Below are 14,061 nucleotides of genomic sequence, written 5' to 3' on the forward strand. Positions count from 1 at the left end.
AATACTGGAAAGGTACTAGAAGGTAGGAGAAAGTGAGCTTTATTCCATCAGTGGCAGTCTGCTCCAAGTTCCAGCACACCCAACCCTTACTTCATCAAGCTCCCTTAAAGATGTTAACATCCTCCAAGTGGTGCACCCTCCCCAAAGGTATATACACCAATTGCATGAGATCCCCCCAACAAATTCCTAGATTCTGATAACCTCAGTCTCTTCTCCTTGATTCTCTAAGCCCTGTCTGATTCCTAAGTGGGTTAATCTCTTATATATTTATAATTCATAATTTGAAATCAATATTTCTATTTCCAATATGAATTATTTATTCATTCATTATACTACTGAAACATAACTATGAAATTGATTACATTCATTTTGGCGAGAAATTTATTTATGCTTTGTCATACCAGAAGTAGGAATACATACTCCCTGGAATCTTGTACCCCACCAAAGCAACCCACCTAATTTTAAGTATTACCAAACTATAAAATAAATGGTCTAGTTAAAGCTTTTACCAATAAAGCACATCATTACCTGTACAGAATTGATTGTTGATGCCCCAAATGTCTGATTCCCAAGGCATCAAATCCAAGTCAAAATCAAGATGATCAAAATTATTTTCCTGTAGGTTTCAAATTAGCAAAAGAATATTAAAATAAAATAAACACATCTTGAAATCAAACTGTCAAACACAATTTGCCATAAATGATATAACTGCTATTACCCAACTGAGTAAAAAGAATTTCCCAAGTCAACTGGTTCATCTTGAGAATACATCTTAGAGAGTCTACAATAAACCAATTTAGTTATTTAAAGCACAGTAGTTAAGTAGAAAGGAAGTACCAATTCCAAAAAGATTTAACTGGATTCATTCTTTTCTGTGGGAACAGACCATAAAAAAGAGTCACAAAATGTGTCCTTTGTCATAAGGGAACTCCAAAAAACAGGTTTTCCCATTGCCATTAAGGAAAACAAGTCCAAAGGGTTTGCTCCTAATATCATCTCTGTATACAAAGGAAAGAATACACATATACCAAAAAACTATGGAAGAATCATAAAGAGAGTAACTACCATAGGGTAATTTTTTTTTCTTTTTCTACTGTTCTGTTCTTGAATTTAAAAATATTGTAGTCTTAGGAGATAAAACTCTCAAAGAGGAGTCAACAAACCTCTTAAAGGGCTCTGTTTGTTTCTTTTCATTTAGGTGTTAATTTTTTTTTACTTAAAAATGACGATTTTATGGATTATCTGGTTGATCACCTTATAGTGTATACAAAAATGAAAATTGACATGATGAATTTGAGATCAAGACAGTACCAAATAGTACTGTTTTAAAGTGTTTGAGATAACAGAGACAACAACAAAAGTAAACCATGGATCAGGGGGCAGAAGTTCAGTGGAGTAGACAAAGGGGAATGAAGGGAAGGGAGGGAAGATAGGAAAAGGAAAGAGAGTAAATGAATCTGACATAGCTTATGAATATACCACAGTGAATCTCACTATTGTGCACATCCGCAAGAAATTAGTTTAAAAAAAAAATAACTATGGGCAAATGGCAGAAAGTTCAATGGAAGGAAAGGAGAAAGAGTTGGGAGAAGAAAGGGGAAGGAGAGACACTGGGATCTGAATTAGAACAAGATATATTCCATGCTTTTATAATTATGCCAAAATGATTCTACTGTTATGTGTAACTTAAAAAAAACAATAAAAAAAGTAAGCATTGTAGGGGCTAGGGTTGTGGCTCAGTGGTAGAGCACTTGCCTAGAACATGCGTGAGGCCCTGCATTCAATCCCCAGCACCACATGAAAAAAAAAACCTAAATAAACAAAATAAAGGTATTGTGTCCATCGACAACTGAAAATTTAAAAAAATTTTTTTTTAAGTAAGTAATGTAATAAAGTCAAAAGGCAGTCAATACTAAAAACAACAGATGATAAAACAGCTATAACAGAGAAAGTAAGCCTTAGCCGAAAGGTAAAAATTCATCCAGTAATTGTTAACAACCATTTGTTAATAATTTCTCGACTAGTATTATAACTTCAAAGTATCTATTATATGGTTTATTTTTATTGGGAAAGTAACAGAAGGAGAGAATAGGAACTTTTCTTATCAGACTGCTCTTAACTAAGTAAATACTGGTACAAGATACAAAAGAAAATATGTGGGACTGGGGTTATAACTCAGTGGTAGAGCACTTGCCTAGCACGTGTGAGGCACTGGGTTCAATCCTCAGCACCACATATAAATAAATAAAATAAAAATCCAATGACAACTAAAAAAAAAAAAAAAAAAACCTAAAAAAATAAAATAAAATATGTGGAGGTTCACATAAAAAAAACAAAAATGAAAAGACCCATCAATCAAATTGATTAAATCAATTTCATTTCACTTTTTTCTCTTATTTGAACTTATACATCCAGAAACTAAGGAGACTTATACTTTCAGCAAACAAAAAAAAACCTTAAATTTTCTTAGTCTAAGTAAATTTAACAATGCTTCTGGTCCTTGTGCTAGCAATTTTTTTAAACATGTGCAGTGGTGGGGATGATTGACTTCACAGGTGCTTCTGACTCAATCAATCTTCAGTCAAAAAGTCAAATACCTTCTACAACAAAAGAATTCTATCCAGTTGGAAATTTAACAGACCTACTTTATGTGAAATAAAACACAGACACTTATATACTTTGACTCTTCAATAACTTATTATGGGAAATTTGCCCATCATGTAGAAGAAGGAAGATTCCAGACCCTCAGAGATCATCTAATCCAATTCCTTCATGTTATAATGAAAAAATTAAAGAAATGACTTTGAGTGACTTGCATAATGTAATAGAATGTTAGTTATAAAATTGGATCCATATTTCCCTGAATTTTTCAAATTTAACACACCATTTCTTGATAGTATTAAAAAGAAATGGTGATTCTTTTAAGATCTAGAGGGGGTTTTGGTTGGTTCATTTGCAGTACTGGGGATTTAATCCAGGGGTGCTCTACCACCGAACCCCTTTATTTTGAGACTTAGGGTCTCCCTAAGTTGCCCAGGTTGGCCTGGAACTTGCAATCCTCCTGCCTCAGCCTCCTGAGTTGCTGGGATTATAGGCAAGCACCACCACGCCTGGCAGGACCTAGAGGTTATGAAATAAATAAAAGTTGCTTAGCCCATCAGTCAGTAAAAAAAGTCAAATCAGCAGATCATAATCTAAAGCATCTCACAGAGTAAACAAAACCATTAAAATTCCATGTACTGATTTTTAAAAATACAACATGAGTTTCTTTCTCTTCTATTGATTCATGATAAAACAACTAAATCATTTTTTGAGACATATCTGAAACTCACTAGGTAACCATTATATGTTTTTATACTGATGTTAATAAGAGCTTAAAAAATAAGTGATATTCAGCCAAGCACAGTGGCACATGCATGCCTGTAATCTCAGTGGCTTGAGTCAGGAGGATCATGAGTTCAAAGTCACCCTCAGCAACTTAATGAAGCTCTAAGCAACTCAGTGAGACCCTGTTTCTAAATAAAATGTAAAAAAGGGCTGGGGATATGGCTCAGTGGTTAAGTGCCCCTGGGTTTAATCACTGGTACCAAAAAAAAAAAAAAAAAAAAAAAAAAAAAGCTATTCAACCTGATAGATAAGTCACTGTGCTCACTTGAATTACTTCCCAAGTATAGCAGCATCTCATTCCTTAAAGAATAAGACAAAGTTAAGAATTTTATAGGTTAATCAACTTCACATGTACTAATAAAGAAAAGGAAAAAGAAAAAAGAAAATTAAAAAAATTTTTGGGAACTGAAAGTATTACTATCATAGTTTTTACACAGACTTCTAACCAATCAAAGGCAAAAAGGAAGGATATTCCTAATTTTCAGTTTTACGTAGTAAGAATATATAACTTTTAAAAAGGAAGTTGGTAAATTCTAGTTGACTGGATCCATGACTCACATATACTCCTTAATATCAAATCAATTCCCTTATGCAGTAAAGTATCTATAAAAACAAGAAGTAGGCCATTAAGTGACATTTCCAACATTACCCACCCCTACAGCCAAGCTTAAAATATAAGCCTTCCCATATCAAGATCAATGAAATTATACTGCCCTATTTACTGACTACAAAATGACTACTTTCATATTTGATCATGAAAGTTATTTCAATTTAAATTACTAACCTAAACCAGTTATCCTGAAACCTTCCTGCAATAATTAGGGTAAAAATCAAACATCGCATTATTCAGTATTTCTCCTTTAACAAATACTTACATAAGTCTCATTTGCTGCATCCAACTGTAGATCATCAGTGTCTGTGAAATAACCAAGTTCAGCAAACAGGGTAGAATCTTTAAACAAAAGAAGACAGATTAACTGTTAATTTAGTGATTTGACAAGAGAATCAACACTCTCTACCCTACACCAGTTCTGCTAGGGTTTCTCATTAGCCACTACTCTTCTTGATAAGTTTGAGTCATGTGAATGACAAACAATTCAAAGCTGGTTTCTACATATGCATTATTTTCCATATAATTTTCATCTTTGGACTAAATTCTTACACTAGGAATTTAAAAAGGCTTTATGTCATATGTCAAGTTGGAATAACTGGCAGAAACTTTCTGGAATATTACAAACAAGAATACTGATGGGCTCAGCACAAAAGAGTAATGTGGTTGATCAGCAATGATGATTGGAGAGGACTGTGGAGAATATTCATGCACTGTGTGTTTGCCATCTCTGCCTTCAGTTAAGAGTACAAGGCATTTTCTACCTTGACAATAAAAGTTGGTCTGGGACTGGGTGTGGTGGTAATCCCAGTGACTTGAGAAGATGAAGGAAGAGTTTAGCAATTTGGAGAAAACTTTTCTCAAAAAATAAACAAAACAGGACAGGGGATATAGTTCAGTAGTAGAGTACTCCTGGGTTCAATCCCCAATGCCACACACACACACACATGCAAAGTTGATCTGGGATGTAGCTCAGTGGTAGAGTGCCAAGCATGTGCAGGCCATGGGTTCAGTTCCTAGCACTAGAGGGGAAAAAAAAATCCATTCATTTCAGCAATCTGAACTACATCCCAACTTTGTAAAGAGGTATCATTATAAACCAAGAAAAATATGAACACAGAAAAGACTCATGGCATGGTGGCAGACTCCTGTAATCCCAGCAACTCTGAAGGCTGAGACAGGAAGATCCAAGTCTGAGGCCAGCCTGGGCAACTTACAGAGACCCTGACTCAAAATAAAAAAGAAAAAGGGCCAGGAAAGTAGTTCACTGGTAAAGCACCTCTGGGTTTAATCCCTAATACTGGGGGAGGGGAAAAGAAAAAAAGAAGACAGAAAAATCTCTTCAATAAACTAGATTGAAAATTTTGTAGAAAAAGGTCAAGGCCCAAGACGACTGATCAAGATATAGTCTGTAAAGTTTCTATTTTCTCTAATGCTTTCAGAATTTCAAGTGCTTTGAGGAGATTTCCAAATCTAGGTCATCTGAGTTGGGCAAGGTGGAGCATGCCTGTCATCTCTGCTACTCAGGAAGGCTGAGACAGGAGAACTCCGGTTTAAGGCTAGCCTGGGTAACAGCAAGACCCTGTCTCAAAAAACAAACAAACAAATCTAGGTCAAACAAATCTAGGTCTTCTGTATACTCTATTATCACACCACTGAAACTGCTCTAGTGATTTCCTCACTGTACATGTTTATGAACTATACTGCCAGTCTATTATTATCTTGGCCAATGACAGAAACATTTTACCAACTTAAAATAGAAACTAATAAAAAACTGTATACATAGTAAGTTATTACTATGTGTAATTAGCAACATATACGTGCATTAGCAATGTACACACAGTAATAATATAACTCTATGGATACCTTAACTCAGCTCCAGAGCTGAAAATCATGTAAGTAGATGACTGTGGTTATATAACCAATACAGATAGGCTGAAACTCCTTGAGAGTTTCTCCATATCCTCTGTCTCTCATTTCTTTCCTCCCATTTGTTCTTGAACTTGCTCCAATCAGGCTCCCCAAAAACACACACACACATACATACACACACACACACACACACACACACACACACGTTATTAATGTCACCAGTGACTTCCATATTGCTAAATTCAATGGTAAATGCAAAGTACTCAGCTAACCTGACCTATCAATAACAACTGACACAGTAGATCCTTTCATATTAACTGAAGCATTTTTTCACTAAGCTTCCAAAATACATTAACCTTGTTTTCCTCCCATCTCTTCTGATACACCTTCCTTAATGGGTCCCCATCTCCCTAACATAAACTTGTCCCTGAGCTTACACAGGGACTCAGAGAAGCTGCTTTTGCTAAAAGCAGATGCCAACAGCAGGACAAATCTTAGCATCTCTACCTTTATTTTGAATCTGTCTCCTTTATTACCTTAAACTGATCAGTTCTCATAACTTTAAATAGCATATAGATATGCCAACCATTCCCAAATATACATCCCCACACTTCAAGAAGCATGTGAAGATATGTACACACTGAATACTGATATCTCCTGTTGAGTGTTTGAAAGGCATCTCAAACTTCACACATCCCAAACTGGGCTCCTGAGCACCTCCATTAAACCTCCTACTGATCTGTCTTCATCTCAGTTAATGACAAGTCAATTCTCCCAGTTGCTCAGGCCAAAAATCTTCAAATTATTATCTACTTCACTTCTTCCCTTTTGCATTCAATCTACCAGCAAATTCCATCAGTCTTGTATTCAAAATATAAATCCATAATGTGGCTTTCTACCAATTCCTCCCATCATTCATTCCCTTCCTCTCTGTCCTTTCTTTCCCTATCACTCCTAACAAAGAGATGTCAGCTTCAGAGGAAGTAGAGCAATGAGAGTGATGGGGTTTTGTAAAATATACCCAGTATACAAAAAAAATGGGATTGTATGGGAGAAGGGGAAGTAGCAGCATGTTCTAGCCACCCATGAAATGGGATCAGTGGGAGAGAGAACAGAGTGGCAGATGCAAGAAGCAGCCTGAGTAGTTGGGAGAATAAGTACATTGCAAAGTGTTAACTGCAGAGCAAATGATTAAACATATCTAAAATAACTAGAGTCAGATTTTTCCCTGTCTAAAAAAGGAGTTAAAAATACGGAAAAGGAAGAGATTAAAAGAACCATAAGGAGGGAAAGAGAAGGTATTAGAGAATGAAATTGATCAAATTATGCTGTACGCATAAATGAATATGGCATAATGAATCTATTACATAAAACTATAATGCAAAAATAAAAAATAAAATAAATTTTTACAAAGATGTACTATAGGTCAGTAGAGCAAGCAAGTAGATTGAGGGAGGGAGCAGAAAAGGGAGAGAAAAGGGACTGGGGAAGGTGATTGATCTTATTTTATGTGCATGTCCAATTATGGCATAATGAATCTCACTATTACATATAACTAAAAGGCACCAATAAAAAATAAGTTTTAAAAAACGAAGCAGAAAAAAAAACAAAAGATCACTATAGGGGTAAAGCATACATTGGATTTTGAGATTAGTATGAAAGAAGAATGTAAAATATCTTATTATTTTTATTTTTATTATGTGTGTTGAAATGCCAACATTGTGGATACAGTGGGTTAAATAAGATATTTTCAATTTTAAAAAAATAACCATAAGATGTTGGGCTGGAATTGGAAGTATTAGTAAATGAATTCTTAAAAATATATACATAAACACACACAGGTACTTACAGATGTTTGGATATGCATGTTCACATATACATGTATAAATTTCCTAGTTCTATTTGTTAAGTGGTTCTAGCAACAATGATATTTCAGTAGCAATAAAACTACTGTGTTCCCAGTTCTTGGATACTAAATACCATCCTCCACTAAACCCAAGTCTACCTAAGTCTCCTTGGACAAATGGTTGATTCTAGGGCTGAAACTGAGAAAGCACAAATAGCCTGAAAAATCTTGTTGTGTTAGGAAATAAGGAAATTCTCAGTGAGTGATAGGAATATATCTAAAGATATATGAATGGATCTCAAGAGGTTAAAACTGGGAAAATCTGAGCATCACAAAAAAATAAGAGTGTCAGATTACAACCCATTGAACCACAAAGGAATCAATAAATCAGAAAGAGAGGGAGATAAGATAGAAAGCTCTTTCTTACAAGTATCACTCACAAATTAGTATGTAGACAGAATGACAGAGATAGATAATTCCCATTTGCAACCATTAAAGTAGCAGGAGATATAGCCTGGAATTATCAATAATGCTAAAGTTGGTGGGTGGAGGTTTAATAAGAATATGATATTGGTGTCATGTCAGATTATCTCCCCCCAAATAGTAATAAAATACAAAAGGAGAAATAATGACTTTACAGCAGAGAAACATGGCAGACTGCAAACTTAACCAGGTGACCAAGGTGAACATCACCTTGGGATGGATCAGAATCGTGTGCCTCCAAATGGGATGCACGGAGAAGAGCATAGCATCATTTCTATAGCATTTTTTTCATGGATACATGGACTGAATTTGAACTTGAGGGAAAAGTGATGTGCCTAGGTAAAGGATCATCTTCTAGAATAAAAGACTTGTACTCTTCAAGATTGTCAAGGACATGTCAGACAGGAAATCAAGAAACGATTCCAGATTAAAGGGCATGAGACAGGACAAGTGAAAGCAACATGAGCTTGCAGGTTGGATCCCAGACTAGAAAAGAAAAAGCATTATTAAGACAAATGGCAAAACTGTAATGGTGTCTGTAAATTCGAGGGTAGTTGCCACATCTATTTCCTACAACTCCAACATTTGACACGGTTCTATTGGAGTACAGGACTCAACACTTGACTTTCTGTTGAAAGATCATCTTCCTTCTTGGGGGCCATAGGCGTGGCATGTCTCCATGTGTAGTTGTTTTTTAATATTAATAATCAATATATCATTAGAAACTTATTGGAAAAACATTGGGAAGGTTTTACTGTATTGGGACACAAAATAGTACACAATAAAAATTTAGTAGTAATACATAGATAATACATGAAAATAAACAATTGTAGCTATGCTTGAGTTAAAAGGAGCCTGTGATTACTTTAGTATAATAATTTCTAAATATAGATGGATAAAGAGGCATTCCTCTGAGCGTGGATGCAGTGTTTAGCCTTTGTTGCTTTCCTAGTTTTAATAATTGATTCTAGAGATACTTTACATAATAAAAATATTTGGGTTAGTTATAAATATAATGTGTTTTTCCTATGTTTAGTCTAATTCTTTGAGAATCAAAATAAGATTGTAGTCCGCCATTAAATGAAATAGAATAGACTAAATATTAACTATAAGTTGATTTCTTTGCCCTTTGTTAATAATAATAAAAGCTTTTCACTGTTAAACACTGGAGTTCATGGTGGGGGTGGTTTCTCAGAAAATCTAGTGACATGTTTGTTCTGGAGGATGAAGGTTGGCAGATCATGATGCCCTCAGTTTGGCTGGGGGACAGAGTTGTTTTGGTCTGGCTGGAAAATAAGGTTGTTCTGGTCTGGGCTGTCATACAGAGGGAATGCGTACTTTGAGAAGAAGTATAGATTGTACTTTTGAAGGTTTTTTTTTATTTTGAACTAACCGTAAAATTATATAATCATTACTAAAGAAAAAATGTATTAAAAGGCTGGCAGAAAAATAAAGATAGAGATTCAGCCTCAGAACACTTGTAGTCTCTGTCTGCTGTTTCCCCACTGCGCCAACGCTTCCCATCCACCTAGGATACCCGACCGCTGCTAGGGCTGGACCCTGGCAGATAGTGTTGTATTAATGTTTACTTGCTGACTGGAAGGAGTGTATGATAATGAGAAGAGGATTTGAGGATAGATACATAGATATATAAAGAAAGATATACCAAATCGCAAAGGAAGTACCCATAAAGGGTTGAATGCAGGAAACATTCATGAACCACTAGAATGCAGAAGATGCCCATGAACCATTGAAACTCTTGAGCAACCCAGCCTGTACCCCTGACCCATACCTCTGACCCACACCTTAGCCTACAAAGAAAAAAAAAAAAAAGTAACATGAGGGTAATGAGCAAGCACTAGAAAAACTGGTGCAAAATAGTGAAAATGGTGTAACTCCTCCCAGGTTCCACTTCTAGTCCAGCCCCTAGCAACTGTCCCTCTATAAATACTAACACCCTACACCATGGGTTTTCTGTCTCTCTTTCTGGAAATAGCCTGAACTCTCTCTTACATGTTTCTCTGCTTTCCGAAACAAAACTTTGGGGGCTGCACTTGTGACTCAGTGGTATAGCACTTGCCTAGAATGTGTGAGGCACTGGGTTCGATTCTCAGCACCATATAAAAATACAATCTAAAAGTATTAAAAAAAAAAAAAAAAAAAACTTTGTGTCTCTGGCATGCTGAAATTCTTTTCCTTCAGAAATACCAAAGACTCTACTTGTCCTGCGTCAAGGTCCCCTCTCTTAGAACTCCAAGATCTCTGGTGACAGTAATATAGGAAAGTACCCTTATTAGTTTGTTTTTCTCTTTTTTCAGGGGTGGGGGGCAAGTTATACACTGTAGTATTTAAGGGTGATAAAATTAATAGCCCTCTCTCACTAAAGAAAGAAAAAAGCAAATGCAATGTGAAGGGCATGCAAGATTTCTTTGTACTGTTCTCACAACTTTTCTATATGTTTCAAAGTACTTCGAAATATTTTAAAACATATGTACATGCATATATATATTCATAATCTAGTCACTTATCATTACCTCCATTGCTACCATTATAACTCATGGGGATTGCTTACAGGAGCCTTCAAGTAGTCTCTCAGCTTCTGGCCTTGCCCTCTTTCAATCTATGTTCAATGAAGCAGCTAAAGCCAGGCTATAAAAACAAAGAATGTTACTGGAAATCAGGATTCTCACAGTAAAAGAAAAGAAATGCAAGCATAGTCATGTATAGTATCATCTCAGTCCACAACATACAGCATATATAATAGTCATTCCATAAGATTATAGTGGAGCTGAAAAATTCTTATTGCCTAGTGACATCATAGCCATCATAATATTTTAGTATGATCTATTACATCTTAGTAAGATGCATTACTCAGGTGTTTGTGTGATGCTGATGTAAAAAAACTTACTGCATTGCCAATTCTATAAAAGTATACCATACACAATTATGTACAGAATGTAAGACTTGATAATCAATGACTATGTTACTGGTTTAGTATTTACTATACTACAATTTTTAACATTATTTTAGAGTATACTCCTTCTATATGTGAAAAAAAGTTAACTGTATAAAATAGTATGCCATGTTGCAGAGGCACACATCTGTAAGTTCAGCAACTCAGGAGGCAGAGGCAGGAGGATCCCAGGTTCGAAGCCAGCCTGGACAACTTAGTGAGACATTGTCTCAAAATTAAAAAAATAAAAAAAGGGCTGGCAATGTAGTCAGAATTAGTGTGCTCCTGTGTTCAATGCCCAGTACCACAAAAAAAGGGGAAAAAAAAAAAAAAACAGTACACCATGTTCCACTAGCAGACACCTCACACATTTCATGTTTATTGCCTCTCAATTGCATCATTTTTCTCTCATGCTTAATTTAATTTCCTGTTCTTCTGTTCATCATGGCCCTAGGAACAACAGGCTTCACTATATTGCCATATAATCTAAGAGTGTAGTAGACTATACAATCTTGATTTATGTAAGTACACTCTATGATGTTTGTACAGTGACACACTTCTCAGAATGTGTTCCTGTTAAGTGATGCATGACTGAATTTAATGCAAGAAGGTGAAAATAAATCCTGTGATTTGACTTTGAACTCTAAGTATTAGTATAAATTCATGCTTTTTAAAAATAAATATTTCCTTGTTCTTAGGAAATTCATGGTAAAGTGTTTAGGAGTTTCAAATTATCTACTGCCTACTTTCAGATGATGAAAGAGGATGAAGTGTGTTTGATACTGAAAGAGTGGCAGGATGCTAACAGTTGATAAATGTACATAAGGGAAATACAGGTACTGATCTTTCAACTTTTCTGTGGTTAAAAAACTGATGGTGGGGCTGGGGATATAGCTCAGTTGGTAGAGTGCTTGCCTCACAGGCACAAAGCCCTGGGTTCAATCCCCAGCACCACAAAAAAAAAAAAAAAAAAAAAAAAAAAAAAAAAAAGCTGATGGTGGGTTAAAAAATATACTTTAAATATATATTTTAAATATCTTTGTATATTTATAGAATATTATAGAAGAATTCATGAGAAACTAGTGGCACTGATTACCTCTACAGTATCTCTAAAATCTACGAATCCTATATCATTTTTACCAGTTCCACACTACCAATATTTAGACTTCCCTCAATAGCAATAAACCACGGCAGCTATTATTTTTAGTTTGCATAGCCAACTTTTCCACCTGACCTCCACCCGGACCATTTATTTGTTTACTTCTTATAATAAGTTTAGCAAAATGAGAAATAGGCTTAACAGTATGGAAATCAGTGGAGATCTTAAAATAGCTTCAGCAGAGTGATATAATCTGATTGAAGTGGGTTTAAGAGACAGAAGAGAAACTAGCATCACAGAACATGGACTGTTAAGGAACGTTGCTATAAAATAAAAAGAAAACCTCTAAAGGGAGTTTTGTTTCCTTTTTTTGACTACATACATACTGATAGAGATGATCTAGTGTAGAAAGGAATTAATGATGCAGGAAATGGAAGAACAGATTGAGCAATATTCTTGCATATATGAGGAGGAATCTAAAGAACATGAGAAAGGGCTGGCTCTAGCTAGAGGCAAGAGGCCATTCATTCTCAGCAAAAAAAGAGAAGTCAAACATGCTGGTAGGTAAGTAGATGAGGTAGTAGGAGATTGGGGAAGTTCTAATTTTAAGAAGAAGGGAGAAGATGCTGGAGGTTTGAGGAGGGAAGTAACTTCATAGAACAATCATGAGTAAGAGAGTAAAATCAGGGAATATGGTTGGCCTGTTTCAGGTTAGTATCATGAATTTAAAGTAAGACCAGTCAGCATGGGTTGAATTTCAACTACATTCTGCTTTTAGTGCAGGCATGGGATAAGCAGGGTCAGATTTAACACAGGTTGTAGCATATCCAAAGAGACCTACACAACAAGTTACCAACAAGGATGTTAAGGTATAAGCAAAGAATAGTTACAATGATGTCCATGGTATTTTAACCAGGTAAGGTGAAAGTGATGACATGAAGGTAATGAGGGACAGTGAAAAGATGGAAAAATCTCAGTAGAGCTGAAGGATTTGGGGAATTGGAATATTAAAGGGAGTGAGCTACTAGGATAGGAGATGATGATCAGAGTGAGAGGATTTGAAACTGAGATCATGTTATGGGAAATAACTACACATAGGCTTATGATCAGGGGAACAAATGACCGAGGCAGGTGAAAGGCAGGATCACTGGCAGAGCGCATGTCGAGGAAATAAATGTTTGAAGGATCTTCTCTGAGCACACTGAAACCATCTAATAATGTTGGAGTGAGTGAGAGTAAGCTAGTTACTAAAATTTTACAAGAAGTGAGTGAAAGTGACTCAGAAGGAAAGGATGACAAATTGTGACAAAATGAGCTTCACATCTAGATATTTTCAGGACGGAAGGAAGAAGAATGATCTGGAAGTAGCAGGGGAAGACAAGGAAAACACCTATGCTACCTTCAGAGGCACTACTATGATAAAAGGTTTGAGAATGAAAAAAGTTACCAATAGATTTACAGAAAGCTGTGTCATCAGGTTTTGGTTAATGCAACAAGGCAATGAGAACCTTCAAAGAAGAGACTGAAGACATAGAAGAAACTACAGTGGGAGGAATCTTCTGATCTTGATACATCTTATGTGATCTTTCCACATCTTATGTGGAAGGGAAAAAAAAGAGTGGTTTTGGCAGTAGGCAAGCAGGAGAGAGAGGGAGAATATACAGAGAACAAATAAACATATGATAAGATGCTCAGCATCATATGTCATCAGAAAATTGCAAATTAAAACAATGAGATACCACTACACACCTATTAGAATTGCTTATCTCCAAAACACTAGTAACAGTAAATGCTTATGAGAATGTGGAGCA

The 14,061-nt window shown here is 35.6% G+C and overlaps 1 protein-coding gene across 3 annotated transcripts in view; it reads right to left on the minus strand.

The window, feature by feature from the left end:
• Positions 1 to 14,061, minus strand: part of Atf6 (activating transcription factor 6) — a 284,449-nt gene that overhangs the window by 260,001 nt on the left and 10,387 nt on the right. For all 3 annotated transcript variants that reach the window (XM_047554909.1, XM_047554905.1, XM_047554920.1), the window contains exons 2-3: positions 4,263 to 4,339; positions 529 to 616 (exon numbers count right to left, since the gene is read on the minus strand). In XM_047554909.1, coding sequence (XP_047410865.1) covers positions 529 to 616; positions 4,263 to 4,339 — 165 coding nt within the window. The remainder of the gene's footprint in view (positions 1 to 528; positions 617 to 4,262; positions 4,340 to 14,061) is intronic.

Source organism: Sciurus carolinensis, chromosome 1 (assembly GCF_902686445.1).
Source record: "Sciurus carolinensis chromosome 1, mSciCar1.2, whole genome shotgun sequence".
NCBI classification, from domain to species: domain Eukaryota; kingdom Metazoa; phylum Chordata; class Mammalia; order Rodentia; family Sciuridae; genus Sciurus; species Sciurus carolinensis.